General features: G+C 66.8%; 2 protein-coding genes across 3 annotated transcripts in view; both read right to left on the bottom strand.

The window, feature by feature from the left end:
- Nucleotides 1-8447, bottom strand: part of GPR35 (G protein-coupled receptor 35) — a 17677-nt gene extending 9230 nt beyond the window's left edge. Inside the window, exons 1-2 of the mRNA XM_062197530.1 lie at nucleotides 8384-8447; nucleotides 6513-6682 (exon numbers count right to left, since the gene is read on the bottom strand). Coding sequence (XP_062053514.1) covers nucleotides 6513-6682; nucleotides 8384-8447 — 234 coding nt within the window. The remainder of the gene's footprint in view (nucleotides 1-6512; nucleotides 6683-8383) is intronic.
- On the bottom strand, nucleotides 7813-18852 carry CAPN10 (calpain 10). Of its 2 annotated transcripts, none has more exons than XM_062194075.1 (12): nucleotides 18611-18852; nucleotides 16980-17111; nucleotides 15013-15209; nucleotides 14143-14360; nucleotides 11824-11965; nucleotides 11356-11522; nucleotides 10941-11221; nucleotides 10092-10294; nucleotides 9731-9992; nucleotides 8764-8960; nucleotides 8603-8648; nucleotides 7813-8493 (listed from the first exon to the last, which is right to left on the bottom strand). In XM_062194075.1, the coding sequence occupies exons 1-12, from the start codon at nucleotides 18755-18757 to the stop codon at nucleotides 8464-8466; spliced, it is 2022 nt and encodes a 673-aa protein (XP_062050059.1). In that variant the 5' UTR covers nucleotides 18758-18852; the 3' UTR covers nucleotides 7813-8463. The 2 variants fall into 2 exon arrangements, with proteins under 2 accessions (XP_062050059.1, XP_062050070.1); XM_062194086.1 differs by having other exon boundaries at nucleotides 8764-8915.

The following is an 18852-nucleotide window of genomic DNA, read 5'->3' as shown; positions in this document are numbered from 1 at the left end:
ATGTGTCGTGAGCCCCCAGGCCCCACTCCCCTCCCACCACGCAGGGCTGTGTCTGCCTGGCAGGGCAACCTCTGGCCTCAGCACAGCCCTGCTCCCAGCAGAGATTGCTCCCACCCCCTCCTGTCCAGGGACCCCCTCTTCCAGGCACCTACCCTAGCCCAGACTGTAGGTGCCTGGTACGGGGAGCTGAGTGGGGGCCTGTAACCCCGGCTCCGCACAGCTGGATTCAGGCTGGGGAGGGCAGGGCCCCCTAGGAGAGGGGACAGTCTCTCTGTGGGGTGTCTGCCCACACCCCACCACACCGCGTGGCTCCAGCCTGGTCGGTGGGCTTGAGGCCGCCTGTCTGGGGTGGGACAGGAAGTGGCTGCTTCACCAGCACCTGCCAGGGACCGTGGGGCGCAACCTCACCCCGACTCTGAAACTCTGCGCCCAGAGCGCCTGTGTCCCTGACCCCTGCCTCTGCGGTCACTTCCTCAGAAGCCAGAAGACGGCGGCCAACAGGGCTGGGACAGCGCTTCCCCCGGGGGACACGCACGGCTCGTCAGAGACACGAGAGGACTGGCGGCGTGTGGCCTGGCGGCTAAGGCACCACACGGGTTCAGGTCCCGGCTCCACTCTCGGTTCCTGCTTCCTGCCAACGAGCACCCCGGAGGCAGCGGGAGTGGGTTCCAGCGCCGGGGCCGCTGCCCTCCACCCCACAGGAGACCCGGAGGGAGCTCCAGGCCCCAGGCTTCCGCCTGGCACAGCCCACGCTACCTAAGGCGTTGGGAAGGGAACCAGCAGAAGGAGGAGCTCTCTCCCCCTGCCTGCGAGGCACCAGGAAGAAAGCAGGGGAGAAGCCAGTCAGAGGGCGGAGTTCCGGTCCACAGGACTCGATCCTCTCCCAGCAGACTGGCGGCGGCCAGGAGCCTGAGCCCAGGCCGTCAGGGAGGCGTCCTCAGACGCTGCCGGGGGAACCCCGTGGGCTCGGGGCCCGGCAGCACCCAGCCAAGCGGCAGGTGCTCACCGTCACCCAGTGCTGCCCCTGCAGGACCACGCCCCTTGGAGCCGCCGCAGCCCCGGGGTGAGGAAGTGAGTCCCACTTGCAGAGCTGGCTGCCGTGCGTGCTGAGCAGGGTCGGGCCTGGGGAGTCCTTGAACGGGAGGCAGCGGGGAGAGAGACCCCTGAGCGCTGTGTCCGACAGAGCCGGAGCCGGGACGTGGGGAAGCAGGGGAGGGGAGGGATGGTCAGTGGCTGCGGTGCGTGTGTCTTGTCTTAGGTTTGGCTTTGGAATCACATAACTCTCTGTGTAATTATGAAATTTAATTTAATTTAATCTTCGGGGCGGGCTTCAGATGGAAAGCAGAACAAAACCCGTCCGTGTGCTGGCTCGGCTGGTGACGGCACTGCCGGGCTCTGCCAGGCAGCCCGAAACCTCACGGTCTGCACTTCCGTCTGCGTAGACTGACCACAGAGAATGGCGAAAACTTAACGATTTTAAACCGTTCTCCAGATAATTTTCGAATGTCTTTTATCTGCAAACCCATATAAGCCAAAGATGTCAAAATACACTTCGGGGCTGGCGTCCTGGCACAGGGGGGCTTGGCCACTGCTCGTGACGCTGGCACCCAGTGTGTCCTGGCTGCTCTGCTTCCGATCCAGCTCTCTGCTCGTACGCCTGGGACAGCAGCGGAAGATGGCCCAGGTGCTTGGGTCCCTGCACCCACAGGGAGACCTGGATGGAGCTCCTGGCCCCTGGCTTCAGCCTGGCCCAGCTCCAGCTGCTGTGAGCATTTGGGGAGTGAACCAGAGGATGAGAAAGATCTCTCTCTCTCTCTCTCTCTCTCCCTGTTTCTCTGCCTTTTAAATTTAAAAAAAATCTAGGCTGTTTTCAGCGAGACTGTTGATAGGGACGTTGCTACTGGTGTTTTGGGATTTTCCCACGTGCACAGGAATGGTTGCACAGCTGTTGCTGGGAGCTTTGCTTTGAGAGGACGGATCCCAGACACAGCCTCAGGGACCCTGGAGTTTGAGGGAAGTATCAGTTTGTATTTACAACGTATCTTTATCTGTAAAAAGATACTTAACTCTCTGCGCACTGATAAGAACCAACGGCAGTGACTGCCCCAGCCTGGGCTCGGCACCCTAACACCACCTGCAGAGCAGGGGGCTGCTCAGGGTCGCTGGGGTGGGGCAGCATGGGCGGGCCTGGTAGGGCGTGGAGCAGCTGTCGAGGCCATCAGGGTGGTGCCGGGGACCCAGGCTCGGGCCCAAGCGCCAGCAGAAGCATTGTAAGGAGCGAGGACCCATGGAGACGTGCCGAGCCCCATGCCTCTGTCACGGCGTGAAGACCCGCACGCCAGCCACTCTTCAAGGCCCTAGGAAGGCAGATCCTGACTGTCAAGCCCAGCAAGCAAGGGAGAGCATCCAGCAGGAACCCAGCCAGCCGTCGCCTCGCTCCCCAGCATGTGCCCCCTCCCCAGCCTGCACCCCCCCTCCACAGGCTGTACCCTCTCCCCAGCCTGTACCCCCACTCCTCAGCCTATACCCCCTCCCCAGCCTGTGCCCCACCTCCCCAACCTGTGCCCCCTCTCCTCAGTGTGCCCCCTCCCCAGCCTGCACCCCCCTACACAGGCTGTACCCTCTCCCCAGCCTGCACCTCTCTCCCCAGCCTGTACCCCCACTCATCAGCCTGTGCCCCACCTCCCCAACCTGTGCCCCCTCTCCTCAGTGTGCCCCCTCCCCAGCCTGCACCCCTCTACACAGGCTGTACCCTCCCCTTAGTGCGCACCCCCTCTCCCCAGCCTGTACCCCCTCTCCCCAGCCTGTACCCCCACTCATCAGCCTGTGCCCCACCTCCCCAACCTGTGCCCCCTCTCCTCAGTGTGCCCCCTCCCCAGCCTGCACCCCTCTACACAGGCTGTACCCTCTCCTTAGTGCGCACCCCCTCTCCCCAGCCTGTACCCCCTCTCCCCAGCCTGTACCCCCACTCATCAGCCTGTGCCCCACCTCCCCAACCTGTGCCCCCTCTCCTCAGTGTGCCCCCTCCCCAGCCTGCACCCCTCTACACAGGCTGTACCCTCCCCTTAGTGCGCACCCCCTCTCCCCAGCCTGTACCCCCTCTCCCCAGCCTGTACCCCCTCTCCCCAGCCTGTACCCCCACTCCTCAGCCTGTGCCCCACCTCCCCAACCTGTGCCCCCTCTCCTCAGTGTGCCCCCTCCCCAGCCTGCACCCCCCTCCCCAGCCTGCACCCCCTCTCCCCAGCCTGTGCCCCCTCTCCCCAGCCTGTGCCCCCACTCCTCAGCCTGTGCCCCCTCTCCTCAGTGTGCACCCCCTCTCCCCAGCCTGTACCCCCTCTCCCCAGCCTGTGCCCCTCTTGAGGGCTGAGGGCGTGGCCGGGGCAGCACAGCTGTCCCTGCTTCTGCCCACAAACCACAGAGTTGTCTCCGGCATCTGTGGTTGGGACCCGTGCCCTGCTCAGCCGGGGCCTCCCAGACGGCACCCAGGGGTCACTGGGGCTTCAGCCCGGCCCACCACAGCTGACGTGGTGGTTTGTGCAATGAAGCAGCAGCGGGAAGCGCTCTCTCTCTCTCCTTCCCTCCCTCTCTCTCTCTCCCTCTTTCTCTCTCTCTCTCCCTCTCTCCCCACCTCTCCCTTGCAGATAAACAGTAAACAACCACAAGTCTCTACCAAGCAAGCCCTCCTGCCAGTGGTTTCCGGCTGGGCTGCACACAGTCCCGGAGGAGAGGAAGGAGCCTTACCCACTCAGGACAGCGGGAGGCCGCCCAGCGCGCTCTCAGGCACACTCGCCTCCTCACGCGCAATGGAGACGCACTCACGCCTGCACTCAGGAGGGCCCTCAGTAAAACTCAGCAAACTGAACCCAGCACGGCCACCGCGTCCACGTGGGGAAAATGCACACGGTCCCTGAACAGGAAACCCTAGCCGCATCCCCAGCAGAGAGATGGTGCCCCTCCCCCTGGGGCCCGGGTCCCTCACCCCTCTGCCAGTTTTCAGAGTGACAGTGGTGGGGACAGTCAGGCAATGGGAAAAACACGGGAAAGGAAGGGAAGCGGGGTGTGGGGGTGGGGGGTTATATGACGTTGTGGAGGAAATACGGCCGCAACCAGAGACAGCAGCAGACCCCTCCTCCCACGCAGACCTTCAAGAGTGGCTGCTCGCTGCTATCTGGTCTCCTCTCCCCCAGTCACAGATTGTCCTACTGACTCTGCCCCCGGCATCTCTCCTACAAACACACCAGACCCACCGACACTGGAGTGTGGTCCTAGGTCACGTGGGCTGCAATTTAAACCCACCAGTGCTGTGACAGCCAAGGGCTGACGCTGATGAGCCTAGAAACACCCTAAGAAGCTTGGGGTGTGGCTCAGCTCTCGGGAATGACTGCAGCTGAGCCCGCTGGTGACAAACTGCTTGGATCCGCCACCGTCTCTGGTGCCTGTTTGAACAGAGGGAGCCTTCCCACCTCGGATTTCTGTAACGTCATCGCACCCGGAGAACATCTTAAGGAATTCACCAGGAAAAACAAAAGCCAAGGTGACAGGATACGCGGATAATATGTGTCAATCATGCATTCCTGTATCCTAGCAACAGAGCCTGAAAATACAACTCCACTACCAATTTAAAACAACAAACCCAAGCACGAAATCATGTATGTCTCCTCCTGCCGAGTGCCCCCATCCCCACCCCGGCCTCTGCCCAGCCCCAGCCCCAGCCCCCAGCCAGGGAGACACTGCAAATACACGGTGGTCAGGGCAGCCTTCTTGCCCAGGAGACAAGACCCAGGCCCATCAAATGGCACAAAGGCCCCTGCCTGCCACCCCCCCGCGCCGCCCACGGCCTCACTGGCAGAACTGATTACCTGGGTGTGGGCGGCCCTGGGGCCAGGGCGGCCGCAAGTCTCGGCCCCACACACGTGTGGTTGTAGTCCTGAGAGAGGGGCGGCAGGCAGCGAGACGGTCCCAGCGTCACGGGGCCCCGGCCTGGGTGGGGGACTGACAGAGCCTCAGTCTGCCAGTCCTGTCAGCACCTGCAGTCCCAGCCCAGGCTGGGGGCGGTGCTGGGGTGGGGGAGGAGTGGCTGGGGTGGGGGTCCCAGCTTGGCCGGCGGGCGGGCTGCTGCCTCGGTCTGAGCTCCCAGCTGCCCCTCACACCTGGTGCCAAGCCCCGCGTACTCACAGGAAGCGCTGCTGACCCTGACGCTGAGCCAGGCGGGGGAGAGGCAGGGCCAGGTGAGGCCAGGGGCAGGAAGTAGCCCTGGGGTTGGCGTGGGGCAAAGTCTGCAGGAGGCCAGGGAAGGTACGGCCCCACCTGCACAGCCAGGTCCTCCAGGGCCACGCGCAGCTCTCCCCCACCCCACCCCGAGGTGCCAAGCAGGGAGGTGGCCCCGCCCCATGGCTGCCAGGGACCCAGCCCGGACATCACAGCTAAGCCAGACCAGGCCTGCGCGTGTTCTGGAGTTCTGGGTGCCCTGCCCAGGGCTGGGGGTTAGGGCCGTGGTCAGCAGCTTCTAGTCATGTCTGGAAGGGCGGGCACAGGCTGTGGGGGTGCTGTGCGCCCGAGACCCAGCTAAAGCCAAGGCGGCGGTGTGAGGAGGGGGCTTTGGGAGGTGCAGCCCTCACTCACGGGATTGTGCCCGCTTAAAGCGACCCCGGAGGACTGCTTGGCCCTGCTCCACAGGAGGACACAGCGAGAGGACGGCCCGCGCCCCCGCGGAAGAGCTGAGGAGCCCAATGGGTGAGGAAACTGGGGGCTGTCTCCATTGTAAACCTTCAGCCTCGCAGAAAACAAGCGGAAAATGGAAGACTGACAGATGGCAGAGGGCCAGGGAGGAGCGACAGGGCAGGGAGGGCGCGTCCCTGGGGAGCCGCCCCCAGGGGTGGGAGGGGCTCGGTGGCCCAGCAGTGGCTCAGGACAGGTGCGCCCTGTCTCACGGGTGGTGATAGGCGGGGCGCTGGGCTCTGAGCTGCGTGGGGACGCGGGGTCGAGGCGGCCTCCACCCTGGAGCAGAGCTGCACGAGTGCGCCAGGGCCCCACTGGGGAGGCTCACACGACAAAGCCAGCAACACCTGGCTCCCGCCCGCCTCCCAAACGCGGCCCAGGCTCTCCCTGTGGACAGTCCCAAGGCCAAGGCCACAGTCCAGACACCCATTGCCGGGAGGAACCGTTGCCAAGGAAACCACGCTGGGAAAGAGCACCCTGGCCGGCCTGCTCTGCCCCTCCCCCAGCCTCTGCCTGGGTCAGGACGGCTGGGCCATGCAGAGTGGACACCGGCAGGTGGTCATCCACCCACGAGGTCTCTGCTGGAGGGCAGAGGAGGCCAGGCCGTCTCCAAGGCCCCAGCCCCATGCTCACATCCAGGCCAGGGCCTCAGCTGGGACCCTGGACAGGGGAGGCTGTGGCTGGGCCGACCCTGCTCTTCCACAGGGAGCCAAGGCCCTGGCCCTGCCCCAGAAATGTCAGTGTCTCCAGGGAGGAGGGCACGGGCGGCAGGTGTGTATGGGGGGAGCTCGCACCACGACCAGGGGCTGAAACTGAGGCAGGGCCAGGACATGCAGGATCTGGAGCCCGCGGAGCCCGGGCAGCGTGGGGAAGACGCTTCCACCGTAGGCCCCCGTCCCACACGGCCAGGCCAGCAGGGCTGTGCCCACCAGGTAACCAGCAGCCGCTGATGGCGAGACCCGATCTGCCAGGACGTGGCCGGCTGACCCCTGAGGAGCAGACGCCGGGGGTGGAGTGGCTGGCTTGGTTCACCAAAAGCCAGGAGACAATGGTGGTAACAGTGGTGAGGCTGAGGGCCCACGGGGACGCTGGGGCTGATAGGAGCCAGGCCGAGGGTGGGCAGATCCTGGAGCACACCCCCCCCCCCCAGACAGCAAAGCAAAACACGGGTCTCTGAAGCTGCAGAGCGGGGTCTCACCCCATGTGGCCACGAGAACAGGCCTGGAGGATGCCCAGGTGGAGCCCGTCTCTAGGCCTCAGGTTGCTGGCGTGTGGCAGTCATTGGGGGGGGGGACCTGCCAGGAAGGTCAGAGGCCCCCTGTGGCACCCCAGCCTCTGCCGTCACCCAGGACACAGCCAGCCCAGCAGGGCGCCCAGGGCTGATGGAGCTGCAGGTCACACCTGGATCAGGCATGCCACGTCGGAGCCTCTGGGGTCTCCCTCCCAAGTCAGGGGCAAGGAGCTGCAGCTGTGCTTCCCACCACAGGAAGCAGGGGTTCGGCGGGGGGCAGGGTCTATACACCTGCTGACCGGGAGCCTGGCCCAGGGCCTAGCGCGGACAGGGACACCTTGGGGCTGCCATGGGGCACGGCGTGGTGACCAGCCCTTGCTGTGGACCTGGCATGCGCTGCCCAGATCCCCAAGGAGGTGCCATCCCGGCAGCCCAGGCAGAGCCAGCTCCTGGCGTCCTGTCTGCCCCGTGAGGAGCACGGGGTGGCCATGTCCCAGGCACGGACGGCTTCCTCTGCCCAGCAAACGCTGTGCCCCAGCTGTCTCAGAACCACGCAGAGACCCTGCCTGCTAAGGCACCATGGAGGGGGGGCCTCTCGCAGGCCCGGGACCCAGCCTGGGCACCAGCTCCTCTCCCCAGGGTGTGGCCACAGCCGCCTGCAGCAGGGTTTTGCAACTGACAAAGCCCCGGCCAGTCCTGCCGGGGCGGCTGGGGCAGGGTGGGGCCCTGGGTGCCTGGGGAAGGCGGGGTGGGGGGAGGGGCGCAAGGAGCCACAGGCAAGGCCAGGAGGCTGGCGTGGAGCCGCTGGGGTGCGGAGGGCTCAGCCTCTCATGGGAACAGATGCCTGGAGTGACCACAGGGTCTGAGGCCGCGCTCCTGGCCCCCAGCCGCCAGGAGGCAGAGTGGGTAAGAGAAACCAGAGGGGTCCCCGTGAGCCCCCAGGGGCTCCCTCGGTTCCCAGTGCTGCTTCTGGCGTCCTGTGGGGCCAGCGGAGCCAGGATAGCAGGTGCCACCTGCATCACGGATCCTGCCGAGCCGCCCTTCCCACTCCGGCCCTGGGGTCTGCCCTGTGCCCGCCCCTCCAAGCTCTCCTCCTCATTGGCCAGGGTCGCCATCAGTCACGCCCCACAGGGGCTGGGTGGGCGGTGGACTGAGCTCTGGGCACTGAGCATCTCTAACAGCAAGTGCTCGTTCACGTTTATTTATAAAGTTACGTCTTAAAAATGCCCAAATGACAAACAGGGTTAGCACCTGGCCACGGCCCTGCCGCCCTGCCGCGGCTCCCGGGCAGCCCTGGGCAGCTCCGGGGATGCACTGCCTACAGCCCCTGCTCCACCCAGGGCCGCGCGCTTCACCTGGGTCCGTGTGGGCCAGAGGCACCGAGGCTCAGCCACGGCCGCCACAGCACCGCGGCGGTGGCACAGGTGCAGGTACCTCGCTGCCGGGCAGCAGCTGCCTCGGGCCCATCTCTGTAACCGGCGTCCAGTGGGGCCTTCATCACGGCCGGCGTCCAGCTAGGCCTTCATCACGGCCATAAAGGACACCTGTGAGGGGACAGCTGCTTGCTGCCCGGCCCTCGCACACCAGCGCGGGGACAGGGGACAGGGGCCGGGGGCCGTGGGCAGCGGGCAGGGCTGGGAGCCACATACGCACCTCCTGGAGGTGCTGCCCCAGCGTCTCCTGGCTGTGGATGGACCGCCTGCGGAGACAGCGCCAGTCACCCCTCCCAGAAGCCCGCAGGCACAGGGCAGAGCCCCAGGCTCATGACTCTGCCTCTGCTCTCGGCAGGACAGGGCGAACGCTGAGGACCCCACCTGTCTATTCTGGTTGCTATGGTCACCGTGAAGGCCCCCTCTGCGTCGGGCAGGTAGGTGGAGGGCACGACCCGGTAGGCCCCGGCAGAGAGAAGGCAGAGCCGGCTCACTTCCTGGGCGCAGCGATGCGGCACGCAGCTCAGCAGCGGCTCCTGGAGCAACAGAGGGGGGCAGCCCCGGCCCCCGCCGTCTGCCACCTGGGGAGGCCGGCACGCGCTCAGCGGGCTGTGGCCGCCACGGAGGGCTGCCCTCCTCCCTCCCTGCCCCAGCGGCTCCGAGAGGCCAGGGCAGCCTGCTCCCTCCTCACCCACCCCCTGTTTGCTGAGGGACTCTCGGGCCCTGACTCACCCCTCCCCAGAGGCCCCCACTAGTGGTGTCCAAGCTCAAGGAGCTGCAGCACCAGGGGCTTCATTTGAAAAACCAAGCCCTGCCCAAGCGTCGGCCAGAAAGCGCCTCCCCGGGCTCCTGGGCACGGGAGCTTTCTCCCGAGCTCCACTAAGCGGAGCAGGCAGGGCTCCGGAGCCCTCGGCAGTCGCTGGACAGCACGGGCTCCGCCTTCAGGGGCCGGACCTTCCCCACTGAGGACCCGGCTGAGGTCCTCTCCTCCTGCCCTGGCCCTGTCGCCCACAGCCTCAGGTGTCTCTACCTGCCTGGCTTTGTGTCCGATCTGAACACAAGGCCGTGGTGGCACCTGGCAGTGGTCGGGCTGTCCACCGTGTGGCCAGATTGGCCAAGCCTGGGCCTGCCCTGTCCTACTCTCCTGGCACCCCGCCGGCACCCACTCCCCAGGGCACGAGCCAGCTGGGCCTCCATCCCGGGCCTGGGGACCTGCGGAGGGGGCGTGGCTGCTGGGCTGACATGGTGGACACGGACTTCGCGAGGGCTGGGGGTGCCCCTTCCCCGCGAGCAGCCGGCCATCCTGACTCAGGCACCCCCACCCCCGGCCCTGCCCGGGGGCGCAGCCTGCCTGAAAGACGTGGAAGCCGATGGGGTGCAGGTCGGCGGCGCCGCGCGGGCAGTGCTGCTGCAGTGTGATGCGGACACAGCGGGGGCCGGCTCCCTCGGGGACAGAGAAGGGCAGGCAGGGGTTGCTGGGGTAGGAGGCGAAGTTCCTGCTGCCCCCCGCCGTCCGGCCGGCTCGCCAGGAGCCCTGCAGCTGCACAGTCTCCCACTCGCCGGTGGCCACGGCCACACCAGGACTGGCGCTCTTGGCCACAAGCCTGACGGCGCTGCCAGAGACACAAGCAAGGGAGAGCGCTGGCGTTGTGGGCTCCGCACCTCTCACCGGCAGGCCCCGCCCCCTCACCTGCGGGCCCTGCCCCTCTCACCTGAGGGCCACTCTGCCGGTGGAGAAGACTCGAAGCAGGAAGTGTCCCGCGATGTCCTTCAGGAAGGTGCTGGGCACGGCTAGGTAGTAGCCCGCCGAGAGCTCGCAGCGCAGGTGCACCTCCCGGTCATAGGCGTGGCACACGGTGCCAGCCACAGGGGGCGCAGACAGGACCCTGGGCAGGCTGACTCGCCGCTTCTCCACCTGTCCCGTGCAGGCAGGAGCTCAGCGGACAGGAGGGGCTGCGTCCAGTCCCCGGCCTCCGCCCTGCCCGAGCACGAGGCCTCTTGAGGTGACAGCGGAAGTGCCCTGTCGGTCACCCCTTCCTTTCAGGGGCATCAGTCCCACACCCCCACGGCTGCAAATCTCCCGCTGAGGAAGGACGGCAGGGCTGGGCATGCGGCTGCATGGGCTGCGTCCCAGCAACTCGGCAGGAGAGGGGGAGCCCGACAGAGGCCACGGCCACAGGACAGGAAACAGCCGATGAGAACTGTCACACCCGCAGGACACACGGGGCCAGCACACAGGCAGCACCCGCCTGGGCCGACCGCGGGCCGACCACGTGCCAACCGCGGCACCCCCCCTCCCCCCGGTGTCACCGACCATGGCCCCCCCCCCATGTCACCGACCATGGCGTCCTCCTCCTCCCCCTCCACCCCGCCGTGTCGCCTGCGGCTCCAAGCAGGCAGACTGCGGGCAGGAGCCTGGGACGGGCAGTGTGTTTCTGCTCCAGGAGCGGCAGGCAGCAGGCTCAGGGCCCCCAGGGTGAGGTGGGAGACGCAGAACAGTAGGCCCTGGGGTCCCCACGGCGGCCCCGGGGTACTGAGGCGCCAGGTGGGGGAGGAGTTACCTTCCAGATGTGCAGGCCCACGGCCTGGTAGTCCTTGCCCGGCAGGCTCGCTGGGCTCCAGGAGGCAGAGCCAGTGCCCGCAGGTGCGTGTGCCCGGCCTGCCCAGTCGGTCGCGCGCGGCCTGGGCTTCTGCAGGACGGCCACGCAGACCTCGCTCGGCTCCGAGACCCGCAGCCAGAACTTGGGGTTGCTGGGAAAGCCGCTGTTGTTACGGCAGCCTCCGGCCGACTGGCCCTTGACCCAGGCCCCGGGCAGCGCCCGCGTGTGGCACAGCACCTTCTCTAGCGCGAGAGCAGGGCACGTGTCAGCGGAGGCCCGGCCGGCATCCCCCACCCTGAGCGTCAGCGTCCCCTCCTCTAGTGGCCTGGGACGGGGCGGGGACAGCACAGGCAAGGCCCAGGGCTGCCAGCCCTACCTGTGTAGAGGCTCTGCAGGTGGCCGGCCTCCGTGACCGGGTAGCCGACGGTGACCTCATCGAACTCCCTGAGGAACTCCTCCTCCTCCACCCAGAACTCCCCTTCCTGGAGCTGAGACAGGAGCTCGGCCTGCTCTGCTGGCTCCACCTGGCTCCACCCTTCGCCCCTGCCAGGAGGCGTGTGTCAGCTGAAGCCCCTCCCCGAGGGCCCGCACCCCTACCCCCCCCCAGTGGGCTTCCCCCTCCAGGGGGTCTTCCGGGGCTACCTCTCCCCAGCCAGGAGCGACCTCGGCCCTGTCAGCCCAGTCGGAGCTGGGGCCCCAGAGGGCTCCCTGTCCAGCAGCGCCAGGGGCTACCAGGGGCAGCAGGGTGCTGGGAACTGAGCACCCTCCGAACTCCTGGGCCCCAGGGTCCCCTTGGCCCAGGCCTGGCCAGAGCCCACAAGCCCTGACTGGCAGCTGCGCTCACCCCTCTCTCCAACGCCCCTGCCAGCAGCGCCGGCCCCAGGGGTTGTGGATGCGCAGTAGCAGGACGCCCTGGCCAGCTCGACTCCGGAGCTCCCGCAGGTCTGAGACGATGAAGGCGTGGAACTCGCCCAGCTCCCTGGCACCTGTGTGAGGGAGTGCTCAGGCCCGGCGGTGGCATGGAGGTGGCACGGAGCCCCACACCCAGCTGCGCGCCCCAGGACCTCCCGCCCTGGAGGCCAGGGCAGGCAGACCGCTTCAGAGCTCCACCGGCCGCCACTGGGCTCCTGCCCCTGCCCTCCGGTGGGCACCAGCGGTCAGCGGGCACAGCCACACCTCCTATCCCCACAGCTCTCCCTGGCCTCCTGGGGTCTGCTGCAGGGAACCAGGCCCTTGCTGACCCTCATCCACCCGTGGACAGTGGGACTCTGACCCAAACCGCACAGCAGAGCGATCCTGAATGTGAGAACTACACGTTCAGGTGCTCACTGCAACCTTGTTTCCGATTACACAGACTTGGAAAGCCTTCAATATCCAGCATGGAGTCAGTGTGGCAGGCCCGGGTGCGGGGTGCACTGGCTGGGGGGGGGGGGGGGGCCCTGTGGTGTAGCAGTAAAGCCGCCACCTGCAACACCGGCATCCTGTACAGCACTGGTTTCTGTCCCAGCTGCTCCACTTCCGATCAGCTCCCTGCTAAGGAGCTGGGAAAGCCGTGGAGGATGGACCTAGTGCTTGGGCCCTGCACTCACGGGGAGACCTGGCACAGCTCTCGCTGCTGCAGCCGTCTGGGGAGTGAACCAGTGGACGGAAAGTCTCTTAATTTGCTTTCAAATAAGTAAATAAATCTTTGTTTTAAAGAATTATTTATTTGAAAGGCAGAGTTACAGAGAGGCAGAGGCAGAGGCAGAGAGAGAGAGAGAGAGAGAGGTCTTCCATCCGCTGGTTCACTCCCCAGATGGTCACAATGGCTGGAGCTGCGCCGATCTGAAGCCAGGAGCCAGGAGCTCCTTCCAGGTCTCCCACATGGGTGCAGGAGCCCAAGGACTTGGGCCATCTTCCACTGCTCTCCCAGGCCACAACAGAGAGCTGGATCGGAAGTGGAGCAGCTGGGACTCGAACCAGCGCCCATATGGGATGCCAGCACTGCAGGCGGTGGCCTTACCAGCTACGCCACAGCGCCAGCCCCAATAAATAAATCTTCAAAAGTTTTTAAAAGGAAGACAACCACAGCAGATCCTCTTATGAATGAAGATGCTGACAGGCTCTGTGTGACAGCACACGGGACCGCAGGAAGCACTTACAAAGACATGTTTAGGGCGTCCGTGAAACCCAGAAAAGGCACCGAAAAGCTACAAGTTTCACTGCGGGGACTTTTCTTCCCTGTAAACAAACTTTCGTTACCAAACTCTACTAGACTCCAACGACTGTCACTGAACTCAAAGCGGGCTGGACCTTACAAGGTCAAGGCCGGCTGGGAAGACACACACACACAGGCCAGGCCTGCAACGCCTGGGGAGACACACACAGGCCAGGCCCGCGCTGCCCACTGCCCAGGGACCGCACCGCCTGGGGAGACACACACAGGCCAGGCCCGCGCTGCCCACTGCCCAGGGACCGCACCGCCTGGGGAGACACACACAGGCCAGGCCCGCGCTGCCCACTGCCCAGGGACCGCACCGCCTGGGGAGACACACACAGGCCAGGCCTGCACCATCTGGGGAGACACACACAGGCCAGGCCCATGCTGCCCACTGCCCAGGGACCGCACCGCCTGGGGAGACACACACAGGCCAGGCCTGCACCATCTGGGGAGACACACACAGGCCAGGCCCATGCTGCCCACTGCCCAGGGACCGCACCGCCTGGGGAGACACACACAGGCCAGGCCCATGCTGCCCACTGCCCAGGGACTGCACTGCCTGGGGAGACACACACAGGCCAGGCCCGCACCACCTGGGGAGACACACACAGGCCAGGCCCGCGCTGCCCACTGCCCGGGACCACACCGCCTGGGGAGACACACACAGGCCAGGCCCATGCTGCCCGCTGCCCAGGGACCACACTGCCTGGGAAGACACACACAGGCCAGGCCTGGAACGCCTGGGGAGACACACACAGGCCAGGCCCACGCTGCCCGCTGCCCAGGGACCGCACCACAGTGACCACCATGCAGCTCCCCGCCAGGCCTAGACAGGGTCAGCTTCCCAGAGAAGAGGGACAAGAGGGGACAGACACAGAGCAGGACACCCCGAGGACGGAGCCCCTTCCTCCCGGCACACAGCCCTTCAGCAGTTCCCTGGCGCCCGGCACCGCCCACACTCACCTGCCCTGGGGCTGAGCACGGAGCAGCTGAGCAGGCACCTGTCTTTCAGGCTGAGCAGCTGCCGACAGCTCCGGTGCCCCCAGCGGCTGTGCCCGTCCTGCTGGCCGCTGGCTCCTGCTAAGGCCTTCAGGTCCCATCTCTCCGCCAGGCCCCCCGTCAGGTCCACCAGAGCATCCGCCACCTGCCCTGCCCACAGGTGCTCGTAGGACCCATGGACCCTAGGGTGCCACAAACAGCAGACTGAGCCGCCACGCGGGGCTGGGGCCCGGCTCCCACACTGAGCTGCCACGCGGGGCGGGGGCCCGGCTCCCAGACCTGGACGCCACACAGGGTGGGGACTCGGCTCCCATTCCCCAGGCCCCCTCCAAACGCCGAGCACCACCAACGCCCACCGGCCGTGGCCCACACTCAGGAGTCTTCCTGCCCAGAGTGTGAGGCCAGAGGGGTGCAGAGCCAGGGACATGAACCCCTCCCATTCCTGGAGATGGCTCCAGCCAGCCTCACCCCAGCCCTCAGCTCGGACACCTGTGCGTCCCTGCGCAGGGTCAGCACCTGGGGAACAAGGCTGCTCAGGGCACGGCCATGGGAACCCAGAATTAGTGGCTAAGCTTATCCTGCGCGGGGCCCAGTGTTTCACCATGAACTTGTCACAGACATCGCTCCTGCTACAACGTGAACACATCTCTCACTCCAAGCCTCTGCTGTGGCCCCTCTGTAGGGGTGGAGGCCGCCTGTCCCATGCAGGCGATGACCCCGCGCTGACTTGGCAATGAGGGAGGGAAGGAGACCGGGAGGGGACAAGGCCCCCCTCAGCTGGACCCCGAGAAGTCCAGAGCCAGCCCCGGGGCCCCCACGCCCGGGCGCACGTACTTGGCGTAGACCTTTTCCAGCAGGGGGAGCCAGAACACATCCTCGCCCCGGCACCGGGAGAAGCAGAGCCTCCCCGCGAGACAAGGCAGCCGGTCATCGACGGTCACCTCCACCCAGTGTCCGAACTGCCAGACCCGACAGGTGAAGGCGCCCCGGTACGCCTCGTCGGCCCAGCTCGGCTGTCCTGGCGGGATGACCTGTGGGCACGGGGTGGGGGAGGGGAGGGGGGTCAGCGAGGGCTCCACCAGCTCCACGGCTGGGAGCCAGGGTTCGCTGCAGGCTCTCCCACGCCACCCACACGAAGACCTGAGGGCCACACTGAGGGCGCTGAGTGTCCCCCAGAAAGCTTAGGGTCACCCCTGATGTTCTAAGGTGCCAAGTCAGCACCTGACCTAAAGCACCCGCAGGCCTGCCTGGTGCCCGCACGGCAGCCCCGGTGCGGCGCTGACTCTGCTGGGAAACCCACGGCTGTGAGGAGGAGGGGCCAGGGACCCTGGGCGACACGAGAGGACAGGCGCCCGGCTGACACTGTGCCACACCTCTGCCTTCTAACTCTGGGCTTGGAAGGTGGCCGAGAAGGGTGGGAGCCTGGGAGCCTCACACCTGCCACCAGGCATCCGGGGCAGCCACAGCACAGACCCCACCCCAGCTCTGAGTCCCACGGCACGAGACCCTGCTCCCAGGGGAGTTTCCTTCCTGTGTGCACCAGGCCGGGGAGACGGGCAGGGGCCGGCCCGCCCCTCTGTCACACACACACACACACACAAACACACAGGCCAGGGAGACGGGCAGGGGCCAGCCCGCCCCTCTGAAACTCACACACATACAGGCCAGGGAGACGGGCAGGGGTCAGCCCGCCCCTCTGTCACACACACACACACACACACACAGGCCAGGGAGATGGGCAGGGGCCAGCCCGCCCCTCTGAAACTCACACACATACAGATTAGGGAGATGGGCAGGGGCCGGCCCGCCCCTCTGTCACACACACACACACACACAGGCCAGGGAGACGGGCAGGGGCCAGCCCGCCCCTCTGTCACTCTCTCTCTCACACACACACACACACACACACAGACTGGGGAGACGGGCAGGGGCCAGCCCGCCCCTCTGTCACACACACACAGGCCAGGGTGACGGACAGGGGCCGGCCCGCCCCTCTGAAACTCACACACACACAGATTAGGGAGATGGGCAGGGGCAGCCCGCCCCTCTGTCACACACACACAGGCCAGGGTGACAGACAGGGGCCGGCCCGCCCCTCTGAAACTCACACACACACACAGGCTGGAGAGACGGGCAGGGGCAGCCCGCCCCTCTGTCACTCTCTCTCTCTCTCTCACACACACACACACACAGACTGGGGAGACGGGCAGGGGCCAGCCCACCCCTCTGTCACACACACACAGGCCAGGGTGACGGGCAGGGGCCAGCCCGCCCCTCTGTCACTCTCTCTCTCTCTCTCTCACACACACACACACACAGGCTAGGGAGACGGGCAGGGGCAGCCCACCCCTCTGTCACACACACACACACACACACACAGACTGGGGAGACGGGCAGGGGCCAGCCCGCCCCTCTGTCACACACACACAGGCCAGGGTGACGGGCAGGGGCCGGCCCGCCCCTCTGTCACACACATACAGGCCAGGGTGACGGACATGGGCCGGCCCGCCCCTCTGTCACACACACACACACACACACACACAGGCTAGGGAGACGGGCAGGGGCAGCCCACCCCTCTGTCACACACACACACACACACACAGGCCAGGGTGACGGATAGGGGCCAGCCCGCCCCTCTGTCACACACACACACACACACACAGAGAAACACACAGGCTGGGGAGACGGGCAGGGGCCAGCCCACCCCTCTGTCACACACACACATACACACACACACAGACTGGGGAGACGGGCAGGGGCCAGCCTGCCCCTCTGAAACTCTCGCACTCACACACACACACCTGGTCCAGCAGGTGCCGATGCTTGTGCAGGGCGGCGCAGGCGCACAGGAACCAGCAATCCCCCAGCAGCCCCTGCTTCACCTGTCCCTCCCGGGCGTTATCTGGAAACAGCCGGGGCGCAACACAGATTTCCTGAAACAGAGGAAGTCGTCCAGGGTCGGTCGGAACACGAGCACGCAGGCGAGGGCAGGGAGAGCGGGCTTCTGCAGGCGTCCCCGGTCAGGGCCTCCTGGCTTCGGCCCTCGGGTCCAGCCTGGCCGTGGCAGCGCCCACTGCTGTCCGCCTTCCTGATTGGCCAAAGCTCGCCATGCCCCCTCTCGCCAAGGCCAGGTGGCTCAGGAGACGGCTCCCGGTTAAATCAGGTGGCCTCTGCGTGCCAGGAACCAGACCGTGCCTGCTGCCGGGGAGCCGAGTTCCCAAGACCCCCGCCCCTCCGCTCCTCTCAACACAAGGCCCCTCCCGTTTCTGAGGCATCCCCCCTGCTGTCTCCACCAGCCCAGCCCCCAGGCCCTGAGTGGCCAGGTGTCCAGCACGCACCAGTCCCAAAGGGCGGCCTCCAGCCCCTGAACAACCCACAGTCATGGCCACCTGAGGACCAGAGGGCGAGGCCCAGCTCCAGACATCACCCCGCCCCCGGCTCTGCCCGGGGAACAACACCCCGCTCTGCCCTGGGCCAACCCCCAGGCTCTGCCCCGGGACCACCTCCCATGCAGTGGTCCAGGGCTGACGTCACCAAGTCATCCTCACTCCCTCCTTTATCCCGCCCCCATCTTCCAACGGGATCAGCCTCGCAGGCCAAGGACCCCCTCCTAGCAGCTGTCCAGGCAACACGAGCCCCTCGTTCTTCTCCAGGGCCACTGCCATGACCCCGTGCACCCTGGCCCTGCTGGCCCATGGTCGGCCCAGAACCTAGAGTGAGCTTAAAACACAAGCCAACGGACCTGCTCCTCCTCCACGCCCCTCCCCTCACACCCAGCATGCAGCCTAAGTCACGCCAAGCTCCACGGGCATGGCCTCCCCCGATACCCCAGGGCCCAGAGTGGAGTGGCGGTGTCCGAGGGCCAGGCCTGCCCCCACTCAGACTGCACCTTGGGGCAGGTGCTCCTGGGCACCCGGTCACAGGGAGGCCTTGTGTAGGGGCCAGGACATCCTTTGGGTCGCCATTCGAAAACGCCTACAGCTGGAAGCCCAAATCTGAAACTGCCCCAAGCCGGGGCTTTGTGGGTCAGCCCGGTTCAGCAGGGCAGTCCCCGAGAGCGGCGGCAGTGCCGCGGGGCTGGGCTCCGGACTCCCCCAGGAACCCGGGCCGGGCAAGGTCCTCAGCTGCTTCCCGCGTCCCGAAACCGCGGGGGCCGCCGGCGACCTCCCCGGGCGCCACCGTGCCCGCGGCTACACGCAGCGACCCCACTCCCGCTTCCCAGCGCGGGCCCAGCCGCCGAGCCCTGTCGGACAAAGGCGAAGCAGAGCTGGGCCCGGAGGCGCGGCCGTGCACACCCGCAGCAGCGCCTCTCACAGCCGGCCGCGTCCCGAGCCGCCCGGGCCCAGGGGCCGGCAGGGTCCTGGCTCGCTCCGAACGCCCTCGAGGGGCGATCCAGGGCGGCCCGCCCCCCGGGACCCGCGCCCGGCCCCACCTGGGGCCGCCTCCACGTGATGTCCTCCCGAAACTGGGCCAGCGGGGTGGACAAGCTGCAGCAGAGCGAGGAGTCGGAGGCGGGGAAGTCGGCGTCCCGGAAGAGCTCCGCGGCCGGCGCCGGCGTCTCGCCCCGGCCCGCCCGCATCCTCGTCGCCCTGGGCTCCCATCTGTAGCCGTGGGCTCACGGTCGCAGCCCCGCAGGCAGGGCGAAGCCGCCGCAGCCGTCGCCCGCCCGCCGGC

This window comes from Lepus europaeus, chromosome 1 (assembly GCF_033115175.1).
Source record: "Lepus europaeus isolate LE1 chromosome 1, mLepTim1.pri, whole genome shotgun sequence".
Classification (NCBI taxonomy): Eukaryota; Metazoa; Chordata; class Mammalia; order Lagomorpha; family Leporidae; genus Lepus; species Lepus europaeus.
Note: the sequence above shows the minus strand (reverse complement) of the source record. Positions and strands in the feature narration are given on the sequence as shown.

Bases quoted from the DNA above. Each gene is read 5' to 3' on its own strand.
- CAPN10 (XM_062194075.1), bottom strand. From the start codon at position 18,757: ATGCGGGCGGGCCGGGGCGAGACGCCGGCGCCGGCCGCGGAGCTCTTC. The intron at 9,993-10,091 runs GTGAGAGGGGCA...TGTCTCTGGCAG, and splicing joins ACCGGCAGAGTGGCCCTCAG to CGCCGTCAGGCTTGTGGCCA. The intron at 8,494-8,602 runs GTGCGTATGTGG...GTCCCCTCACAG, and splicing joins TGGGGCAGCACCTCCAGGAG to GTGTCCTTTATGGCCGTGAT.